Source organism: Leptonotus elevatus, chromosome 14 (genome assembly GCF_054856555.1).
Source record: "Leptonotus elevatus isolate MCC_2025b chromosome 14, RoL_Lele_1.0, whole genome shotgun sequence".
Lineage (NCBI taxonomy): Eukaryota > Metazoa > Chordata > Actinopteri > Syngnathiformes > Syngnathidae > Leptonotus > Leptonotus elevatus.
In genome coordinates this window covers 12,022,248-12,045,149 of record NC_141252.1, presented here as the reverse complement: position 1 = coordinate 12,045,149, position 22,902 = coordinate 12,022,248, and the positions used below count along the sequence as shown (strand labels likewise).

The following is a 22,902-nucleotide window of genomic DNA, read 5'->3' as shown; positions in this document are numbered from 1 at the left end:
TTAGGTTGTAGATTATTTATTTTTCTTTAAAACATACAAACATCTTTAAAAAAGGTTACTTAGACAAAACAAAGAATTACATTGAAATACATTAAAAATGAGCCAACATGTTCCGTGCGCTGTCGTCGATCATCAAGCTGGTAGTTGCACCTACACGTCTACAGACAAACACATGAGTGCATAGGAAAGCAAATATTCCAGTCAAAAAGTGCTTTTCATAAGAAAAGGAAAGGCTCCCACCAAGTCCTGGCATGCATCTGCTTTTGCAGCATGACGCTCCTAATCCAATAAGCTCGCTTACAAAAGGACAGTGTTCGACAACTGTGAACCTATCAAACTAGAATGTCTCGCACGACAGCCAACACGTGTTTCAGTAATGCATTAAATGTACAGTATCTCCACTTTTTGCTCTCTCTTTTAAGGTTCACCAGCCAGCATACACGGGCTCGGCATCACAGGGAATTCCATAATAGCGACCTTGAGGCCTCTCTTTGCCTAATAGTGGCGCTCGGGACACACTCAGTTCCCCATCAGTGTCTTTCATTTTGCGTAGGACCATCAGAATGATGAAGAGTAGAGCCACTAGAAGCAAAAAAAGAAAGAAGAAGATGCAATTAAAATCCTCTAAGGGGCTAATGAAAGCTTGATGCACACACGGTACAGTACACATGATACTTATTTGGGAACATTGCAAGTTTCACAAGACTGGATGTGGAGCTTTGATAGAATATGCCTCATTGTTCCTGTCAGGGTGACAACTTACCCCCTCCTCCAATTACTAATAAAGCAATGGTGACTGGAGCCAGTTCACATGTGTCCCCCGCTTTGCGAAAGAAAGTCTCCATGCAGTAGCCTGGAGCAGAGCTGCCCTCTGGACAGAAGGCGTCACTGGGACAATGAATGGGGCTCACGTCTGGACTCTGGAAGCATAAAACAAAAACATAAACATCAATAGGACCACTTGCACGATTAAATCCAATACAAATTGTGCGTGCCTGTACAAAGAAAGAAGCATTTAACAATATTATGTTGCAAAACAAACAGCTCTCGGTATGATGCAGTATAGTTCCAATGAAATATACACATCTAGTATTTGGGATTTGCTCAATCAGTGTCAAAGTATTAGCTCGAGATAGAACGATGTTTTTTTTTTTTTTTAGGACTGGTACCAATAATTAGTAGTCAAGGAGGCCGATAACTGATATTTGGAGTCGATATTCATTTTCACTAAAAGGAAAAATATGGCAAAATAAATGTTTCGCGAAATACTTTTTAGATTTGTAAAATGTTGGAGTTTTTTTATTTAATTTTATTTAATCTTAGATAATAGATATCTTTGTTTTAAAATTCTAACTAAAGCTTTAGGGCACTCTTAGGTTCATCAGCATGTCTCAAAAAGTTATATGAAAACAAGTAAATGGCTCCCTAGTGTTTTCCCCAATGTTTTCCAAAATTTCCAAAATATCTGAAATGTTTCATTTTTACTTATGTTAGTTTGAATTTCAAACAAAAACAGAAGGTACAGATCAGTAAGGATTGTAACCATATCTAAACATCAGGGTACGATATTATCACGATATGAAGGTCACGATACGATAATTATCACGATATTGTGGGGAGGTTGGCGATACAAAAAAAGGTCACAATATTGTAAAAAAAAAAAAGGTCATACTAAAAAAAAAACACAATATTGTGCTTTTATACATTACGCCAATGCATATAAACAACCTAAAATCCTAATAACACTTAATATTGAGGCACTTAGTTGCTAATGCATGCACACATTGAGTTCCCTCCACATATTGACTCGGTTCACAAGCATATTACGTTCTCCTTCATAGGACGATTAGCGTGGATTTTAAACATAAAATGACCAAAACATGCCTTGTGAAAATTAAACAGCACTAAAAAACTAGCCACCTGAATGTGCTAGAACTGCACAAATGGAAATCAACCTGACTTTTTTAACAGATGTGCTGCTTTTAATATCGTGACATGAGGACGACGATATATTGTGGCAGTTTTAATACCGCGATATCACGATATTGCTGTTATCGTTACATCCCTACAGATCAGCAGCATCTCTTTTGAAGTTAACTGAATATATTTAATTAAATAGTTCCCTGAAGTTAACAGTTTTAAATGGATCTGTTATCAGGCATCACATTTTTCAAAAAGGCTGATATTCGTCAAAATACTGAATATCAGTCTGGATGATAATCAGTCTTATCATCTCATCAGATACGGTAAATTAGTTGTGGTTTGTCCGCTATGTCTACCTGTAATTTTTCAGTTCAGATTATTTTTGAAAAAAAAAAACAACAACATCAAATGGTACAATTAAGAATGAAAACTACATAAGCACAAACACCCTTTCTCCAGAAATGTAAATACATTTAACCTTGGGACTAAATTGCAAATCCCTTCAATTTTTTTACAAATATATGACAAATTTACACAATAGCAGTTATAATTTGCATGATAAGTACTTTTCGACCCTCACGAACAGTATTTCTAGTTCAGTTTCTCAGAACGAATTGTTGGTACAACTCTTGTATTGGTTCTCGCTAAAGTGTGCAAGTGATCATAATACTATAGTCTCTCAATGTGTAGTCAATTTTGTGAGGCAAAGTACTGACTGGACAGTAGTGGTCTTCTGGGCAGACATCACAGCTCTCTTGGCCCCAGTGGATCTGGAAGGAGCCACTGCTGCAGATCTGACACATTGTCTGATGAGCAGCCTTATGCATGCCTGTCCAAAATCAGAAACATCACATCAACTATTAAAGCCTCCTACTGTCTATTATGGACCGCAGTGCTCGTCGACAGAATCACACCTGGCCGACACGGAGTGCAATCTTTTGCTGCAGTCTGGAGTGCCTCTGACCCCCCGGGACACGTCTGGCATTGCGAGCAGCCAGAGGAGCTGTCAGGAAAAATTATATTTTGAATACTCCGGTTGACAACACTCAAGTCACCTTTGCACGATTCCCACGCAATCTACTGCACACTGGAAGCATGTGATGCTCCAATTGATTTTTCAAAGACTGACGCTGATAGCGAATCTTCACACCGATTATAAATGTTTTGCATTTGAAAGGCAGAGACTTACTTGCAAAAACTCCCTCTTGAACACGGTGTACACGACGTGGAACTGTGCAGCGAGGAGAAGAAACCTGGAAGCAGCACAGTCACGCTCATTAATTCACATCGCGCATGGGCCAAGAAAGAAATACTTTAATGCAAAAACCTGACATTGCAGTGTAGGTGGCTATCTATGAACAATCTAAGGTCCTAATGTCTCTGCACGATAAATAGCTAGTAATAGTTCTGTTGTGATCAACCCACCCGGGGAGCAACTTGCACAGATCTCTGCACCAGTGTTGTTGTTGAAGGATCCAGATGGGCAGGGGTGACACAGTGGGCTCCCAGTAAAACTGTGGTAAAACAAATAAGGACATGCATTTCATTTTCCTTATTATAGTACTTAAGTAGATCAAAATACAATGTCTTGTCTTTAAAATAAGCATAAGAATCAACTAACTGTATTGTCATTTTAAATTTGACACATTGTACATGAACATTGACATGAAATGCCACTGGAGCAAATGGAATCTTGTAGGGCTGGAGTATTATTTGTCAGGGTTCTGTGACTTGTTCAGTATTATTTATCCTGCTCACATTTACATTAGCCACTTGTTGCCAGGCAGAATTCATGTGGCTCAATAGCGATTGGCTACTCCGTAGGCCAATGAAAAACTTGCACTCTAAAACTGACCCAACTTTTTGGGTTATTCAATTTAGCCAAAAGTTTCAAATAAATAACGCACAAAACAATCCATATAATTAGGTTGCTTTGTGGGTTATTCATTATATTTGACCCAACCTTTTGTGTTAAATAACTTATAAAGTTGGGTCAGTTCATTTTTAACCCAATTCAATTGGGTTATTAAATTGACCAAAAAGTTGGGTCACATGAATAACCCACAAAATTGGGTTTCTTTATCGGTTATTAATTTAACTTGATGCAACTTTTTGGCTTAAATAACTCAAAGTTGGGTTAGTTCATTTTTAACCCAATTCAATTGGGTTATTAAATTAACCCAAAAAGTTGAATCACTTGAACAATCCACAAAACAACCCCAAAAATTGGGTTGCTTTATGAACTTTTAATTTACTTTGATCCAACATTTTGGGGTAAATAACTCTGAAAGTTTGGTCCCTACATTTTTGACTCAATTCATTCGGGCTATTCAATTAACCTCAAATGTTGGGTTAAGTGTATAACCCGCAAATCAACCCCAAAAACTGGGTTTGCTTTGTGGGTTATTAATTTAATTGGATGCAACTTTATGGGTTAAATAACTCAAAAAGTTGGGTTGGGTTATTTTTGGTAGAAGTGCCTTGACTTGCGAGCAATGACTTGAGTTACAGATTCTGACTCAATAGTTCCAGTTAAGTGAAGTAAAATGGCACAATCAAGGTGGAACTTTGGTTTACTAACAAATCGGTTCACGACCTTTCTATCTAACCAAATAATGTTTAAAGTCATTTATTTGACTGACTAAATACTTAAATAGTCCCTGCTGCGCTTGTTTTGTATCACTCCTCTGTATTAAACACAAAATGGAAAGCCGCCCCCAATGCCCCGCCAAAGGTCTTACTTTGTGTAGAAGCCCTGTCTACAGGGCAAGCACTGCTGCTGTCCAGCCAGTGGTTGGTAAAAGCCAACGGTGCACGGGAGACAAGCTCCAGGAAATAGACACAGCCCAGGGTCAGAGCAGCACGTGCACAGCAGGGTGCCTAGGGAGGGATACAAAGTCCAATCGCATCAGCTCTTCCGGACCGCTCCCAAAAAAACTTTGAGCTACTTCACCCACCATTGTCGTACTGCGATCCGGGTGCACAGGGCTCGCAGTTGGAAATGTTGAACGCGGAGCAGCTGGTGGTGGTGCTGCTGACGGGAGCAAAAGTTGGCGTCGGGGCAGTGGTGGCCAGGGCGGCAGGAGTGGGCGTGGTCTGACTCATCACCATGCCTGCGACACAAAAATATGTTGGTGTGAGACATTTGAGTATGGAGGAGGATGACTCAGTGCTGTCACACAATCAATTGACCAAATCAGGAGTGTCACACTTGTTTTCATTGCAGATCCAAATCGTTGTCACGGTTGCCAGCCAAACATGTGATGAAAAATACATTACATAAAAGTGTTTTTGCAAGGGCTGTGACAGTATGCCAAAAATAACGATAAACACGCAAAAACAAACAGCTTATCTTTTGTTTAACACATTTAATAACCTTTTAAATGAAACATCAACATCTAGCCATGAGATCTGCTCGCAAGAGGTTGATCTGACTTTTATCACAAAGCCACACTATCTATGCTTTCTAAAAAACAGTTTGAAATGTGGACTCGTCAGACCACAGCAGACTTTTCCACTTGAGTTCATTTTTTCAATCGGTAACACACGATTGAATTAAGCGTGTCCAAAGTGAATATATTAAGTTTAATTAATAATGAGTTCATTCAACTTAATACTTTGAATTAGAGTCACTTTGGATTAACCTAATTCGGGTAAATATATTAAGTTTAATGAACTCATAATTGATTACATTTAATATATTCACTTTGGACTAACTTAATTCAATCGTGTGCTACCAATTGAAGCGATGTTTCAATGTTGGCTCAACAATTCTCTTTTTAGAGTGTAGTTTATTAAAAAAAAAAAGAAGAAAAAAAAGTAAAGTGACTCAAGGGTTGAAGAACAAACCCACAACTTCAGGTTGGGAGACAGCCAATCTACTCCCTGAGCCATGCTGCTCCTACTGTGTGTTACTATATTGCTTGTGTCAGCTGGAATCTTTGTACCTCCAAGATGTTTTTGATCTCTTTTTGGATATTAGCAAACAGTAGGAGTGGCATAGCTCAGGTGGTAGAGTGGCCGTCTCCCAAGCTGAAGGTAGTGAGTTCGTTCCTCAACCCTTGTGTAACTTTTATTTATTTTTTAATAAACTAGTCAAATGTACTCCCAAAAAATATCCTTCTAACATTTACTTAGAATTTATGAGTGAAAAAACCCTGACTTTACCCTGTATGATTCAGCTTGCTAACATAAGGAGGGGAAAACTGCACCTTAAAGTGCACGGACCATATTTTCATGACCAGCAAAGTACACCACTGCAGCTTAATTGTGCACATGGGTGGAGTTAAATTATTTTTGCACCGTTGTGGGAGTGAACACAGCTGATTTCATTCCTGGCCAATTGAAGCGGCTCCTTTCACTCCCTTTAAAATCAACACAGGTGAGGCATGCAGTCTACACGGCGAAAGCATAATGGACTCGCTCGCTGGAGTACATGCAGGAAACAAGCGCACACAAAGAGTTATTTTTATTTTTATGTCGTACGTTTATAAGGAAATTGGCCATTGTAAAGTGGGCAGCTGGAGACCGCCTTCCACTCCCAATCATGTTTCTGTGCGTGACAACCAGTTGTGCCGCAGTCAAGGGGATACTTTTAAAAAAATCATTAAAGATGATCATAATAATAATAATAATAATAATAATAATAATGCATTCAGTGAGTTGATTTCTAAATTGATTCAGAAGGTTTATGAATGAATACAACGACATCACAGAATATGTCTGCCTACACCACCACTATTGCATTACCTGTGCCACTACTTAGACATAGTTTACCCCAAAACAAATAATAATAATAAAAAAGTGTTGTTTTCAGTTCAAAGCGACATCTGTGCGGGAAAGTGGGGCCAGCAGGTGTATCTTAAATGCATTAGCGAGACAAGAGCGCACATTGTGTGAGTAATCACATTAGCCATGTGCTTGTGTGGGAGCCATCTTCCTCTAAAAAAAAAAGCAGTTATTCAGAGAGAGGAGGGGGTCATGTGATTTGGAGCCAGAACTGGATTGGCAACAAGTCTCAAAATATACATCTATATTCATAAACAGCAGAGAGAAATGAGGCAAATCGAGAGAACATTGAGGGATTTCATTTCCCATTGTTTGATGTTTAATCATTGGGCTTTGTTAAGGATGAAATAAAGATTGTAAAGCATAAAAAAAAAAAACCTTTCAGAACAGAACTGAACGAATGTGGAAAACACCGAATGTAATGATCATGAATGTCTATACAAACAAGTATATTGCACATGTTTCCAAATTCTTGAATACTCACCAATGAAACAAAAGGCAGAGATCAGGGGCAGAGGTGGCCAACGGTCCATCCTCCTCTTGATGGTCCACAACTCTTCTCCTCTTCAAAGTTCATCTACAGCATCATCGTGTCCCCTGACAAATCACTGACAACCTTGTTGTTTTTTGTGTCCGAGTGAAGCTCGCTTGAGATGGGACAAGTCCTCTCGTTGGCATCATATGACAAAATACACATCATGTGATTTTGCTTAGAAGGGAAAAAGGGGGAGGAAAAAACTGGTTGGATGGGGGTTTTATGCGAGGCTTCCACCAGGAGTGCTAATGAGCAAGATAAATCCATTAGAGGCGCACACGTCCTACTTTTACAGCAGTTTGAGGATAATCTAAGAATACTGTATTGAAGATTTCAACACACGGAGGCGTGGTTCATTTTGTGTAGGAAATGTGACGCATAGATGGTGAAATAGGTGATGACAACTTTCTGTGTATAATTAACTCATTCACTGCCATTGACGCCTATAAATGTCTATTTCTATTAGTTTAACATTTTTTCCCCACTTTTGTTAGCAAGAGTATGAAAACCTAGACATTTTTTTAAAATAATCTTCTTTTTTTTTTTAAGAAAAGATTATTAAAAATTAGGGGCGTCAGGCGATTCAAATCTTCAATTGTAATTAATCACATGACATCAATAGTTAACTTACGATTAACCACACATTTTATATCTGTTCTAAATGCACTATAATTTTTTCTAGGTTTTCATACTCTTGTTAACAAAAGTGGAAAAAAGTTTTAAACTAATATGAATAGTTCAAATGAATTTTTGACTTGTCTATAGCCGTCAATGGCAATGAATGAGTTAAGCAATCCTGATACAAAACTGTAAAACTCGATAGAGTAATCGGCCATTGTAAACTACATTTACAAAATGTCCAGGGCCATGTTGAAAAAATGTGTTGACTGAGTTATTTAAAAAATAATAATATTTTGTTGGTTCGTTGCAAACTACTTTCAGTTTGTAAATATTAGCTTTACTTGTATGACTTTGCTAAAAGAAGCTAACAGCTAAAGAAAAGCTTTAACATGGCAATTTGGTTGGAATTTGCCTGCATTTAATGATATGCAAATATATCAATTGAATATATTTCTTGAGTGCCTTCCTCTCTGAGAAACAACATGAGGGTCTTTCCTCTCGATGTACTGCTCCAGGCACTGCTCCAAGTCCTCCCAGTTTATTTTCTTCAATCCATCCTATCAAAACATAACATAAAAAGACGTTATTTGCTGTGACCATGACGACGTCCAGCATAGACAACAAGTCATTTATTGTTGCGGATTTCACACAGACTTTGCCGTGGGTCTCTATGGCGCCATCGGGGTGAGCTGCTGCCTGCTTTGATGGTTTGGCCTGGTTGTTTTCATTTTTCTTCAGTTTTTGACACTCCTTCTTCACCACTTCGATCTTCTTTTGCAGAACCAAGACCCTTTGGTCCTGGACTACCGTGTTCTGCAATTGCAGCTTGGATTGCTTCTCCTCCCGTTTCCTGCAGCACACCAAATGTGATCAGTCACTCAATTGCAGACAGCATGAAGTCTAAACAGTTATGCACTGTAAAATCTTGCATTAAAAGCTCTTTTTTCCTTTTGTTCAATGTCCACAAACAATCGCTAGCGTCGCAAACCTCAGTGGAATAAGGGCTTAATAAAGACAACTAAAGATGAACTCATTCACTGCCATTGACGGCTATAGACGTAAAAAATTAATTTGAACTATTTATTTTAGTTTAACATTTTTTCCACTTTTGTTAACAAGAGTATGAAAACCTATCAATTTTGTTTACTGTACATTTAGAACAGATATAAAATTTGTGATTAATCGTGAGTTAACTATTCAAGTCATGCGATTAATTCCGATTACAAATTTTAATTGCCTGATGCCCCTAATTTTTAATAATCTTTTCTTTAAAAAATAAATAAATATATTTTAAATATTTTTTTTTTTTAAAGAACATTTTTTTTAAAAATTAGGGACGTGGGGCCATCACAATTTTTAAACATAATTAATTGCATGACTTCACGAGTTAACTCACGATTAATTTTTTTTTAATTGTTTAAAAAAAAATTAAGAAAGATTTTTTTAAGGACAAATTATAAAAAATTAGGGGCGTCAGGTAATTAAACATTTTCATCGTAGTTAATCGCATGACTTCACTAGTTCACTCACGATTAGTCACAAATTTTATATCTGTTCTAAATGTACAATAAAGAAATTCTAGGTTTGCATACTCTTGTTAACAAAAGTGGAAAAAGATGTTAAACTAATAGAAATAGTTCAAATAAATTTTTGACGTCTATAGCCGTCAATGGCAGTGAATGAGTTAATTGTGACTGGGTCTTCTGGCTTGACAGTGGCCTAAAACAGTGGTTCTCAACCGATCCTATCCAGCCTGTTTTCTATGTCTCCAACACAGGTGTTTCAAACAGCTCAGCTAATCAGCAAGCTCTGCATGAAGCATGATAACGATCCTCAGCTGTGTTGGCTGAGGGAGACATGGAAAACAGGCTGTATAGAAGTATTCGAGGACCAGGGTTGAGAACCACTGGCTTAAAACATACAGACCTAATGCTGCATTCGAGGGAAGCAGGAAGTTGGACTTTTCCAACTTTATACGGGGAAGTGTGCAGGGAAATGCCCCTTAATGGTAATGGTGAACGGTATAACACAATTTACTGGAGTATGAAACTAGATTGCTTTCTTCATTCATAAATATTCGACATAACTTCACATAACACAACGTACGTGACAGTATGCCGCTGCATGAAATGATACAGTGAATAACTGAACTATATGGAATGCGTATGAAATGATCAATACATAATATTTACCTTGTTTGTCGTTGTTCCTCTTCCATTTGATTTATTGCGAGAAGGCAAGTTGGCTGGAGGTCAAAATGTGTTTTGAGGACCAAAAAAAACCAACAACAATTTATCACTGTCCGCTTTTTTGGTTGTTTACTTTCGCCTCAAACGCTTTCAGGTCGGAAGTGAGAAAATCCAACTGGGATAATTCCGACTTCTGACCATCCTCGAATGCAACATTGGGGGGCGTGGCTTTGGCTGAGAGGGGAGGGATTAGTGAAGTAAGGCGACATAAAACTCTCGCTAGCAGTTTTAGCAATTTCTTACAAATTATTTCCTCCATTACAGGTGATACAGTGAACCGCTGAAAGCTCATTTTCCATAATTTTCTGTGTGCTCTCAGGACAAAGCAACATAAGTATTAATTTGTCACCATCTTGGTCCTATTAATGTCTTTCGACCGGATGGACCAGCCCGTGTCACGTGATTGAGCTGACCTGAGAGTATTGGCGATTATCAGGGCTTTCGTGTGGAGGCTGATATTCTCCATGTCCTCCAACAGCACCTTCTTCTTCTTCTGATTCTGATTCTGGATGTAGTCTCGCTTCTTCTGCTGTTCAATCAACTCCGCTTCCTTCATGAGCAACAGACGCTCCTTCAGCTCCGTGTGGGACATCTCCACGAGCAGCTCGTGACCTGCAATCTGACACAAAAGGCAAACTGTGACAAAACGTTATCTTAAATCAATCTTCCCCGTTGACTTACCTGCGTGTTATCAAACAGGTTGCTTCGAACGTTAGGGAAACATTCCATGGCGTGGATTTCACTGATGAGTTCCATCTTCTTGTTAAGTGATTCCTTTGCCTCCTCGTGTGCTTGATGAACAATCTCTTGATGGTTCGCTACAAATTCTTTGACTATGGTATCGCAATTAAATAGATTCGTTATAATCAGAAATCAGGAAGACATGGTGTGACGTGAAGGTGCGTACCAGCACTCTGCCTGCATTTCTTCATCCTCTCTGTAGCTTTTTGGGAGTTACTGTGACCCTCTGCCACTTGTTGTACTAAGTCTTTTTTTTCTTTTTCTTCCTCCAACTTTCTCTGGACCTTTTGCTGAGTTCGCTTAACTGTCTGCAAAAAAAGTGAATAATGTTCATATTACTGTACTGACTAGGGGTGGGAATCTTTAAATGTCTCACGATTCGATTCAAGTCCAATTCCGATTTTTGGGTCTGCAATTCGATTCAGAATGGATTTTCGATTAAGGACGATTTTTGATTCAAAATGATTTGATTAACAATGATTTTTTTGCTTCAATCTATAGATGTGCAAGGAATTGTAATGATCTACTCCAGTCTGACTCGCTAATGCTAATTAGCGCGCTACTCGCGGCACTTTTATCACGCAAAAGATCGGCTCCACACTGCAAAAAAACAACTTTTATTGGAATAACTTGATTGTGACTTTTTCCTTCTACTCTCTAATGTGGCTGCAACTTAACAGTGCATTAGACCGCGTGGAACCACACTGCCCCTAAGTGGCCAAATCGGGTACAACATGAACAGCGCTCCAAATAAAGGCACACGCAGACAAAAGCAAGACATTATAAAATAATTTAAATGAAATCGATTTTGGGACGTTTAAAATCGATTCTGAATCGTACAAATTGAGAATCGCGATTCTTATGAGAATTTCTTTTTTTGGGCACACCCCTAGTACTGACTCAAGGGACAAATTATTTTACATTAGAAAAATCCCACTGTATACGCCACTAAACAAAAATTTAATTGAAAAAAAATTGTAATGGAAAAAAAAAGGGTGATTGTAAAATGTAAAAGTTATACTTAAACTATTTGCATGTTCAGTTAATAAAGGGTTAGTTTATAATGGCATCCATTTGAGCCTTGAACAAGTTAATTCACTGATTTCCTGAGACATTTGTTAGAAATTGACAAAGTAGAACAACATGAAGGTCCATCAACATCACACAATAGATAGAGTTCAACTTTGGAGGTCTCCGATGTTTGTTGCTGTTTTATTACTGGATGTTTACCCACCTCATCTCTTTTGAGCCGAGCAGCCTTCTTGTTACGTTCCGCTATTTGTGCACGGGCCAAAACGGCCTCCCAATGGCTGAGAATGACACTGGCATGCTTCTGCTCAATCTTTGCCAAATACTGCTGATGGTCTTTCTCGCACATTTCCTTCTCCTTCAGTAGAAAAACTGAAGGCTCATTCGCACCTTCCACCAGATTCTCTATTCTATATAAATAGGGTAAGAAAAAGTTTTTGACAAAATCTATAATTGGATGAAATAATACACAACATATCTGGTATGATATAATGTTGCATTTAACTCATCTGTTAATTAATGTCAGTTCCCAACTCACCTCTGCAGCTTGTCCTGCACGTGGCGGTCATGTAGCACCCGCCGCCTCAGCATGGCTGCCCTATTGAGTTTGGTAGGAATAGTGTCCTGTGAATCGTGGAAAATGTGCATGAAAATAACATTGCACTGAATACTTGCGCAAAGATTCAGGTAAAACTGCGGAATAACTAAAACAATAACTTCTCACCTTAACAATGGGAGGGGGAGGGGCCTTAAATGGGTCAAAATGCAGTCCTGCGTCCAAACCTTCTCTTAACTGGTACATCAGTCGCTGCATTCCAAATGTACACATAGTGAAAATGATCAATGATGCAAAAAAAGCATTTATAATTTTTTCAAGACAATAGTATGTTCTATGCAGTCCCACTAGTCTAAATATGGCATTCTGATTAATGTTACGTTAGTGAAATATGATTAAAATCCAGCCATTTTTTTATCAATATCAGAAGTCGGCCATTTTGCCACTTGCTGTGGAATGAAAATGACATCACAGTTGCTCGGGTCTCAGGTAAAAAAACAATCACAGCTCACCTTAAAAAAAACAGGTGAGCTGTGATTGGTTGCTGCCTGAGCAGCTTTGATGTTATCTTTCGTCAACAGCAAGTGGCAAAATGGCCGCCCCCTGAGACGGATAAAAACGGCTGGATTTTGCTTCATAACTCTTATCCCACAAATGTAATATCAATCACTAAATCAGAATGTCATGTTTAGCCTAGTGAAGTCACATATAACATATTATTGTCAAGAAATGTTTAATTAACAATACGCTTACTGTCGCTGCAATGCACACAACTGCAGAGAGCGGCCAAATCAGGTTAGCACAGTTAGCTGCTATGTATAATTATAGAAAAAAAAGTTAAATACTGATATCAAATTAACAAATATACTCTTTACATAAAATATGCATTATATAGGCACCTTAAATTGTACAACATGACAGAGTTACTCGCATCACTCACATTTTAATGTCTATTTTTATTGAAAAACACTGAACAAATGACACTAGTCAATGTACAGCTTGTTTAGCAGCGTAAATGTACAATAACCTCGTCAATGTACAGCTTGTTTAGCAGCGTAAATGTACAATAACCTCAGATACTGAAATAATGTATATCTGATAATATATGCAAATGTTAAACATGTGTCACTATGGCATGCAAGGGCGTATTTCACCATGCAACTGCAACTCCATATATGTGTTGCATTGGAGGTGGGTCCATACCTGTGTGCAATCAGTTCTTCTTGGTCTTGCAAATCCGAACTGCTTCGTATTAACCTCATACAGCAGCTCCTTCAGCCAACAACATACAGGAAGTCAGTACAATCAACTCATTCACTGCCATTGACAGCTATAGACGTCAAAAAAACATTTAAACTATTTTTATTATTAATTTTTTTGTCTCCATTTATAGTATAAAAATCTTGATTTTTTTTTGCATTTAGAACAGATATAAAATTTGTGATTAATCGTGAGTTATTGTGTTAATTATGATTACAATTTTTAATTGCCTGATGCCCCTAATTTTTAATAATATTTTCTTTAAAAAATAAATACATTTTTAATTTTAATTAAAAAAATATATAAAAAATTAGGGACGTGGGGCCATTACAATTTTTAAACATAATTAATCGCATGACTTCACTATTTAACTCACGATTATTATTTTTTTAAATTGTTAAAAAAAAAATTAAGAATGTTTTTTTAAAGAAAAAAACATTTTAAATTAGGGGTGTCGGGTCATTAAAATTTTTAAACGTAATTAATTGCATGACTTCACTAGTTAACTCACAATTAATCACACATTTTATATCTGTTCTAATACACACACACAAAATCTAGGTTTGCATACTTTAATTAACAAAAGTGGGAAAAAATGCTAAACTAATAGAAATAGTTCAAATGAATTTTTAACAACTATAGCCGTCAATGGCAGTGAACGAGTTAATGGATAAATGCCTTTAATGTATCTCTTTTATACATTTCTGCTGTTGTACCTCGGCCATTTCATGGTTCCTTTGCTTTATTTCTTCTAAGATCTGGATTAATTTTGGAGTCCTGTAAGTGCTGCTGGGTATCTGCAAACATTACACGAGTGGAACATCCATCACCAACTATCATCGCGAAGGTCAATAACATGTCTTGATTGTTTTATCGAAAAAGTATATGCATTCATGGAAGTTTACATTAATTAAATTGTACTAATAACTACAAATGGGGTTGACTTGTTTGTGTTTATCCGGCAGAGGGCTGAGCGGAGGCTGGCGTGAAGATGACGGTCTATGTTTGACAAAGGAGAACTCCATAAGGTCAGTAGTTTTGGGTGGAGCTTTCCGTAACCGCATCCCTTCGGACACTTTGGCGGCCAGTTTCTCCATGAGTGTCTCAATCTCAGAGCGCTTCCTACAGAAGAAAAGTGATCAACGGCTTTGTGATTCGTGCCTTGAAACGATCGCATTCAATGTTTTCATTGATTCCTTTTGTTACCTGAGCAGAGGGTCGATCCAGTGGTCCTTCACATACGAAACATCATAAACACGATTCCACTCATCTTGTATCCAAGTGGTGAGGTTCATAAAGAAGAAACTCAGGAACTAAAAGCAAGCACATGATATAATAGAATGTACACTTTGGGCCATAATTGATGATCATTTCAATGCAACAGCATTCTTACATTGTGCATGTTTTTTATGTCCAGAGATCTGACAATGTCGCTGAAAGCCTTCAGTCCAAGGTCATCAAAGTGGAATATGGTGAGATAACAGATGACTAAAAACAACAGAAATACACTAACAATACGATTTTTCATATTTAAAATGGCATCAAATGTGAAGTTGTTTAAACTTACCAACAAAATGGTTGTGATAACGTTTGGATATGAGTTTGCCACCCTGGCCAAAGAAAGGATTGATGACAATATCCAATAACTTCTTGTACTCGATGCATCCAGAGACGAGGTCAAGAATGTACTTCATGGAACCAGGTTCCATGTCCTACGAAATGAATCCAGCAATGATGCTATCCAAAGCTAGTAATACGACTACTTTTAGTTGACACATCCATGCAGCAAACTGGTAATTTGATCAACTATAAAGCTTTGACTTTTTGTACTCCTTCATGTCATGTTTATATGTTTATGACAGCCTTGTTGTTGATTACATTATCACATGACTTTACCTGCAGATCCTTAGCTGCATCTTCCATAAAGTCATCCAAACTCATTCTCCCTGCAGTGAACTTGTCGAGAAGAAAAATTGCCTCCTTCACAAGTTCTCCATTGCCTTTCGCCATTTTGCACAACATCAACACAAACTTGTGTTGAATTCCTCAACAGTTAAAATCGCAAACAATGCAACAGTTAAAATCGCAAACAATGTCACGTAACGACTGACGGAACGAATTAAGACGTCACGCATCCAATGTCCAGGCGGTGTCCGCTACGATAAAAATAGCGGGTCATATTACGTATTCATTGTGACGTATTCACAAAACTTTGCGCTGGCCTCGAGCTCAATTGGAAATTCGTCTACGCGCCATCTCTATGTGTGAACATCCATTCGTGGCACTGTACACAATCTAAATGGATTATAAATCTTTTTAAATGTGAAAACTCTTAGGGTTTGTTATTTTTATTTTCGTTAAATGATCCGGAGTGGCTGACTGACGTTGTGACAGCGAATGCATCACGACATGGGAAAGTCGTACGTGCATGTCGTCAACTTTAGAAGTGTCCGGCTCAGTGGTCGATTCAGGCAGGTAGTAAAGATACGAATACGTCATTATGATTAATAAGTTGTGTTTTTATTGCACTCTCACACACACGCACATATACCAACATGGTCTCCCTGGCGGGGAAGCTAACCCACGCCAATCCGTATCGTAGGCAAGTAACGGTACCACTCCGCCACCTGGAGCCCATTATGATCAATAAGTTCTACGAGACGTTCAGGGACCACTTACATCAAGTCGCGAGCGCATCCTATTGGCCAGATGGCGGACAGACTGCTCGGTTCGAAGGTAAGGGCTTAAACGCTTTTATTTATTTATTTATTTAAGGTAAGAGCTGAAACTTTTGTATTTATTTTATTTATTTATTTAAAATGTATTATTATTGGTCGATGCTGGTACTAAATGTCAAATTGTACTAAACATACACCACCATATTACTTACGTAGTTTCTGTCTTAGTGTCTTTCTGTACTGTAAACCCCCAGCCGATCATGCATTAGCGAAAGCCTGCTTCCCCCCAAAACATGTTTATATTTGCCTGTACTGTGTTCATGGCCAGCCCGAGGCAAAAATGTACAATGGGGAGTGTAAACCGTGGACCCCACCAATTATGCTGTAGCTTAGTTTTCCGAGTGATTCCCAACCAGTGTGCAATGGCACATGTCTTGTTTTACGTGAAAGATCATCAGGTGCGCTGCGGGAAATTACCCAGTGTCAGTTAATCGGTCCTAAAAATATATATATATTCTCAACAAAAACGTGTTTTTATTCAAGTATCAATGGCAGCAACGTATACGTGACAGACAGAGAAATTGAATGTTCTTCCACTAGATGGCAGAATAACCACCGTGTCCGGTATTGTTATGATTCTGCATTCATAAAATGAAACAATGCAGTTTATTCTCTGCTAACTCTCAACAATGCATCAGTGACATTGATAGCCGTCAATAGTAGTGAATTATTATTTTTTTTTTTAATGACAATTAGCATTCAGGTCACTATTACTACATCCAATACGTGTGAATACAAAATATCCAGTAGTTAAATTTCCATCTACCTACTAAAAATGTTCCCTAATCTCCAGTAGGGAATGATGATCACAGAGCATACTAATCATGTACTACATCCATTGAGCAGACCAGACTGAGGTGTTAGCTGGAGGGCGAGCAGGACAAACATTCCGTCCAACCTGAAGGCTCTGAGGACGAATGAGTCTAAAGACCTAAATACCGAATGGGCATCTTGTGGATATTTATTTTTGGAGTGTTTCCCTCTCAGATACAACTTGAGAGTCTGTTCTCTCGATGTACTCTTCTAAGCTCTGCTCCAAATCCTCCCAGTTTATTTTCTTCAGTCTAGCCTATCAAAACAAGACACACAAAAAATGAGATTGTAGGAGCACGTCCAGCCTGTCATTTACCAATACGGATGCCATACTCACTTTGCTGCGGGTCCCTGTGTTTTTAAGAGTGTTTGCTGCCGCCTGCTTTGAAGGTTTGGCCTTGTAGCTGAGATTTTTCTTCAATTTTTGATATTCATGCTTTTTGTCTTCCAACTTCTTTTGCAGTGACGTGCCTCTCTCCTCTCGAGTCTGCTGCAATCTAAGCTTGTCTTGCCTTTCGTCTTCTTTCCTGTAATGTCACATAACTACACTTTATGTATACATCTCAAGTCATTAAGCTGGGTTGATCAGTCAAAGCGTCACATTTGGCTGACCTGAACATGGCAGCCATTCCCAAGAGTCTACTTTGAAAATGGATGTTGTCCATTTCCTCCAAAAACAGCCTCCGCTTTTCCTGTTTCTCCTCTAGGATGCAGTCTCGTTTCTTCTGCTGCTCATTCATATCTTCTTCCTTCATGAAGAACAGACGCTCCTTCAGCTCGGCGTGGGACATCTCTCCGAGCAGCTCGTGACCTGCACCCTGATACAAGAGGTGAGCTGTGACACAATGTCAACTTTTATTGCATTTCTAGCCCATCTTACAAAATGACCACGTCGCAATTGCAATGGATAATCAAACATTTACTGTGCACCGTATGGCTTACATGTGCCTGTTTCACGATGTTGTTATTGTTTGCTATTTACCATTTTCTCTCTCGATTGTGACACACTGTCTGAGAACTACCATCACATCTACTGTTTATAGTCGGGCTGGGTATCGATTCTAATTTCCTCAATTGATTCGATTTCGATTCTAATTTCCTCAATAGATTCGATTTCGATTCACAAGAGTTCAGTTTGATTAAATTGAGATTTTTCCCGATTCGATTCAATTCACTTCACTTCAATCCTATTTTGATTATGGAACATTAATTCTTCTTAAATATCAAGGATGTGATAAAAAGTCCACCTACATTAAATTCCAAATTAAATTTTGCGGACGCAATGATTTAGTTTATTGATGAAAGTAATACGTGTTATAATTACTTAAGTGTTAAACAAATATTGACATCAGCAAGGATGAGATAAAAATATTTTCATAATTCTAATTCAATAATTATAAATTAAAAATATTCTCAATTGTCTTAAAGTGCAATAAGTCAGCTCTTTCATAAATGTAAGAAAATACTTTTAAATTCATGTGCACAGTAAATTTCAAGAAAACAGTAAGATTTAAAAAAAAATCTGCTTTTAATATCCAATTATCTTATGAATTTATAAAAAAGAGATTAAAATAATTGCTTCATGGTTTTATGAATCGATATCAGGCTCAAAAAAGGAACATCGATTAGATATTGATTATTATTATTTTTTTTTTTATAAACATTCAATGCCGCCATTTACAGGGATCTGTTATATATTTGACAGTGGTTTAGAAAGTTGAATTCCACAGACAAGATGGCCGAGACCCCGTTCCAAGGCTGAAAAAAAAGAACTTGACGAATGTAATATTTGCGGAAATAAACGATTGGATTACAGTTGACAAATCCACAGCAGGCGAGTAAATTAATACTACAACAACAACAATAGTGGCTTTCAACCAAACAGATTGGGCCAAGTGTCAGGTATTAAATCCACGCCCATGCTGGCACTGCAAAATACTCTCATACATAGAAGGCTCCCAAGCTCTGGTCGTACCGGCAAAGGTGGAATTTTATTGGGTCGACTTGTTTGACCAACCTTCCGTGTCAGTTTATACAGAACAGCGACATGGAAAAATATCTTGGAAATTTACATCTGTCTGCCCTCACACTCACCTTTGTGTCGTCAAAATATTTTAGCCTAATCAGAGGGAAATATTCAATTGTGTGGAGTTCGCTGATGGCTTTAAACTTCCTGTCGCGCTCTGCTTGCGCTTCCTCCTGGGCTTGACGAAGGAGTTCTTGACTACGCTCTGAGACTCGCTTTACTGTTGTGAGGGAATCAAATATATTGTCTTGAATAGGGGACACAATTCGATTGATCAATGTGCTTTGCATTTTTTATGAAGGTGCTTACCGACATTTTGATTGAAATTCTTCATTTTCTCCTTTGCTTCTTTGGGGTTCTTTATGCAGTTCTCTGACACTTGATGCACCAAATCTTTCTTTTGGTTTACCGCCTGCATTCGTTTCTGTGCAGTTTTTAGTTTAAATTGAGACTCCTGCAAGAAAGTCATGAAAACAGACATGTGAAAATTGAGCATATCAAAGCAATGTGTCTTTTGTGAATGGTGAATAGTGCACCCACCTCTTGTTTTTGGAGTCGAATGGTGTTCTTTTTGCGTTCTGTTGCTTTTGTGCGGTCGATAGCAATCTCAAGATGGTTGATGAATGCGTCGGCATGCTTCTGTTCAATGATTGCTCTCTTCTCTTGATGGTCTTTGTCACGCATTTCTTTTTGCCACTGAAGAAAAGAAATCGGTTCATACCCTCCTTCCACCAGATTCTCTATCCTGCCAACAAAGAGAAAAGTATGTAGAATTGTTATTATTATAATAACAAAAATGTAAAAGTTTTTTTTCTTCGTTTTAAATTTAATTTTTTTTAAAAAGTCCTGGGAACCTAAAATGGCTGTGGGGAGGGGGGGGGTTGACTGGAGGCCACTAATAGAAGTGTTAATTTCATACTGATATGATTATTAACACATTCTACATTTTGTTTTGTATTGCAATGTTTACTTCGTTTGAAACTATATTAGTAACTAACGTAGATCCAACATCAAATCCAATCATAATCAAACTTGGGAAGTTGGGAAAGCAGCTACCTCTGTAGCTCTTCCTCCACTTTGCGGTCATGGAGCGCCCTCTGTCGCAGGATTGCGGTACTGTTGAGTTTCACAGGCCACGTTTTCTAACACAAATGTCGAGCAAGTTAATGTCATTATGCAGAATTTGTAACCACAATGCTGCAATTCTCACCTTATTAGTTGGACATGGCTGACTTTTAAAAACGGAATTGAACTCAGGTTTTGAGTCCAACTCTTCTTTTATCTTGGCAATCACCTTCTGCATTACATATTTGAATGGTAAGTTATGTTTAATAGTTTCCCTCTCCTGAAATTAGAAACTCGTTCCCTACCTTTGTGTGTTCAGACTTTTGTGGTCTTGCACATTTGAATCGTGTCAAATTAGCCTCTGACAGCAGCTCCTTTTGTGATGAACAGAAAGGATGTCAGTAAGATGTAATACATTTTGGAGATAATGGAAAATGTGCACTACCTCTGTCATTTGTTGGTTCTTTTGCTTGAGTTCGTTTAATATCTGAATCTCTTTTGGAATTGTGTACATGCTGTTTGGCACCTACAAAAGTCGCAGGATTGGTAAACACATCACAAACTCATCAATGTGAAATTCAATAAACCTGTTTTGACTATTATAAAAACGCACAAGTTAATGTAGTGAATACAGTTATAAATTTCTTACCGGCATGTATTTTTCTGGTGGAGGGCTGAAATCAGGCTGTTGTCGAGATGGTGGTTTACGATTATAAAAAGAGAACTCCACAGGTTCAGTGGTTTTGGGTGGAGAGTTTGGCATCTCACCAGCTCCAAGCTTCTTTATGAACGCCTCAATCTTAGAGCGCCTCCTAAAGGACAAAAGACTTTAAAAACTGCAAAAAATATTCTTGATTAGCGGTTTTCCTTGGCAGCTTTTAGCACCTTAGCAGTGGGTCAATCCAGTGTGCTTTCGCATATGGGACATCATAGACACAATTGAGCTCATCTCCTATCCAAGTGGTAAGGTTTCTAAAGAAGAATTTCAGGAACTACAAAAATAGTACATGTTACAAAATACACTGAACATATTGGATCTTGTAGTGCAACAATATTCTTACCATATGCATGTTCTTAATGTTCAGAGATCTAACAATGTTGTTGAAAGCCTCAAGTCCAAGGTCATCAAAGTGGAATATAATGAGATAACAGATCGCTGATAGGAACAAAAATACAATACAATTTAAAAAAAAATTTTTCCATTTCAAACTCAAACAACCAGTTGAATTAACTTACCAACAAACTGGCTGCGAAAATGTGTTGGAAGAAATTTGCCATCATAGCTATAGAAGGAATTGATGATTATGTCCAGTATCTTCTTTTGCTCGATACTTCCAGAAACAACAATGGTCACAAACTCCTTATGGTGAGGTTCCATGTCCTGGGAAACGTGCAGTAACGTTAACCACAAGGAGACATAGAATTGTTGTGTATTATATTTTTATAGTATGTCTTGTTTGTAAATTTATTTAAAGTAACTAATTAATAATTTGTCATCCATGCTTGTATACGTAATGACTTGTTTTTAATTTTGGATTAGTTTATTATTTTCTGTTTATTCTAAGTTCCAAAAATAAGAACTTCCATATCAGTGGTGTGGGCTGAAATCTTTATAGGAGACCAAAAAAATATATATATATATATATATATGTTCAACTATTAACTACGAGGCATCATCAACGAGAGCAAGCAATTGTCAACACTTTAGATAGGTCAATAATTTGTTTAAAAATATATATTTTTAAATACAGACGCACATGTGTGGACTTGTGAAAAACTTTACCATAATTGATTCTGATCATAATGGCTTACCGTCAGATCTTTTGAAGCATCTTCAATAAAGTCGTCTATAGTCTTTTTGCTAGCAGGGAACTCATCAATCAGCGCAACGGCCTTTTTCACTAGTAATCCATAGCTTTTTGCCATTTTAGTCCAACACAAAGAGCTGCGCAGAACGTAGGCTCGAGAGGAGCAATTGATTACGAGATGCCAAACAATGTATAATTTACAGTAAATACAACCGTAAATTAAAAAAAGGCCACGAGATCTGAAAGCCGTTTAGTCTGCTTGTTTTCCTTTCGTTGCCAGGGTGACGGGTTGCGTAGCGACAATCTAGAACCTCGGAAAACACATGTGAAAGGCAATTGTTTGTTTGTACAATTACCGACCCTTTGAAATTGTTTTATTTTAACATTATAATCATTTCACAATTTGAATGCATCGGTTTTTGAACTGATGTCAACATTCTCTGCCATAACAAAAATTACGTCATGTGTTGTGACGTAGGTGTGCTGCCTTCCGGTTATATTGGAATTTACATTGTCTAAATTAACCATAAACATGCCACATCGCCCTGTTAAACAAAGGAATACACGTGCAAGGGAATACTATAAGCCCCAATTCTATTTAGAGAAAAGCTAAGGCCCCTAGCTTTTCTCTAAATTTTACTGGCCTTTAGAAGAGAAAAGCTGATTACTAAAAACACATGCAAACGGGTTTTGACCACTGAGTCTCACAATGTATCGTCTGTCTGCTTGAATCTGATTAAACTAATCTGA

The 22,902-nt window shown here is 37.8% G+C and overlaps 3 protein-coding genes across 3 annotated transcripts; all 3 read right to left on the bottom strand.

Annotated features, from left to right (window-relative positions):
* On the bottom strand, positions 1-7,578 carry LOC147162998 (uncharacterized). Its single transcript, XM_086094856.1, has 9 exons — positions 7,196-7,578; positions 4,881-5,036; positions 4,665-4,803; positions 3,349-3,437; positions 3,113-3,176; positions 2,838-2,926; positions 2,640-2,752; positions 764-920; positions 1-582 (listed from the first exon to the last, which is right to left on the bottom strand). Exons 1-9 carry the CDS (start codon positions 7,242-7,244, stop codon positions 425-427), a joined length of 1,014 nt encoding a protein of 337 aa, XP_085950982.1. The 5' UTR covers positions 7,245-7,578; the 3' UTR covers positions 1-424.
* Positions 7,579-7,755: 177 nt separating this feature from the next.
* LOC147162997 (cilia- and flagella-associated protein 99-like) lies at positions 7,756-15,852 on the bottom strand. Its single transcript, XM_086094855.1, has 15 exons — positions 15,599-15,852; positions 15,270-15,414; positions 15,096-15,190; positions 14,909-15,015; positions 14,647-14,824; positions 14,419-14,499; positions 13,646-13,714; positions 12,611-12,694; positions 12,425-12,510; positions 12,092-12,296; positions 11,024-11,165; positions 10,798-10,949; positions 10,530-10,735; positions 8,522-8,717; positions 7,756-8,424 (listed from the first exon to the last, which is right to left on the bottom strand). The coding sequence occupies exons 1-15, from the start codon at positions 15,722-15,724 to the stop codon at positions 8,305-8,307; spliced, it is 1,992 nt and encodes a 663-aa protein (XP_085950981.1). The 5' UTR covers positions 15,725-15,852; the 3' UTR covers positions 7,756-8,304.
* Positions 15,853-16,090: 238 nt separating this feature from the next.
* On the bottom strand, positions 16,091-22,586 carry LOC147162996 (cilia- and flagella-associated protein 99-like). The gene is made up of 15 exons (XM_086095062.1): positions 22,157-22,586; positions 21,581-21,725; positions 21,406-21,500; positions 21,230-21,336; positions 20,994-21,156; positions 20,790-20,870; positions 20,650-20,718; positions 20,490-20,576; positions 20,336-20,421; positions 19,820-20,024; positions 19,589-19,733; positions 19,348-19,499; positions 17,866-18,071; positions 17,591-17,780; positions 16,091-17,509 (listed from the first exon to the last, which is right to left on the bottom strand). The coding sequence occupies exons 1-15, from the start codon at positions 22,268-22,270 to the stop codon at positions 17,402-17,404; spliced, it is 1,953 nt and encodes a 650-aa protein (XP_085951188.1). The 5' UTR covers positions 22,271-22,586; the 3' UTR covers positions 16,091-17,401.
* Between the last annotated feature and the right edge of the window lie 316 nt (positions 22,587-22,902).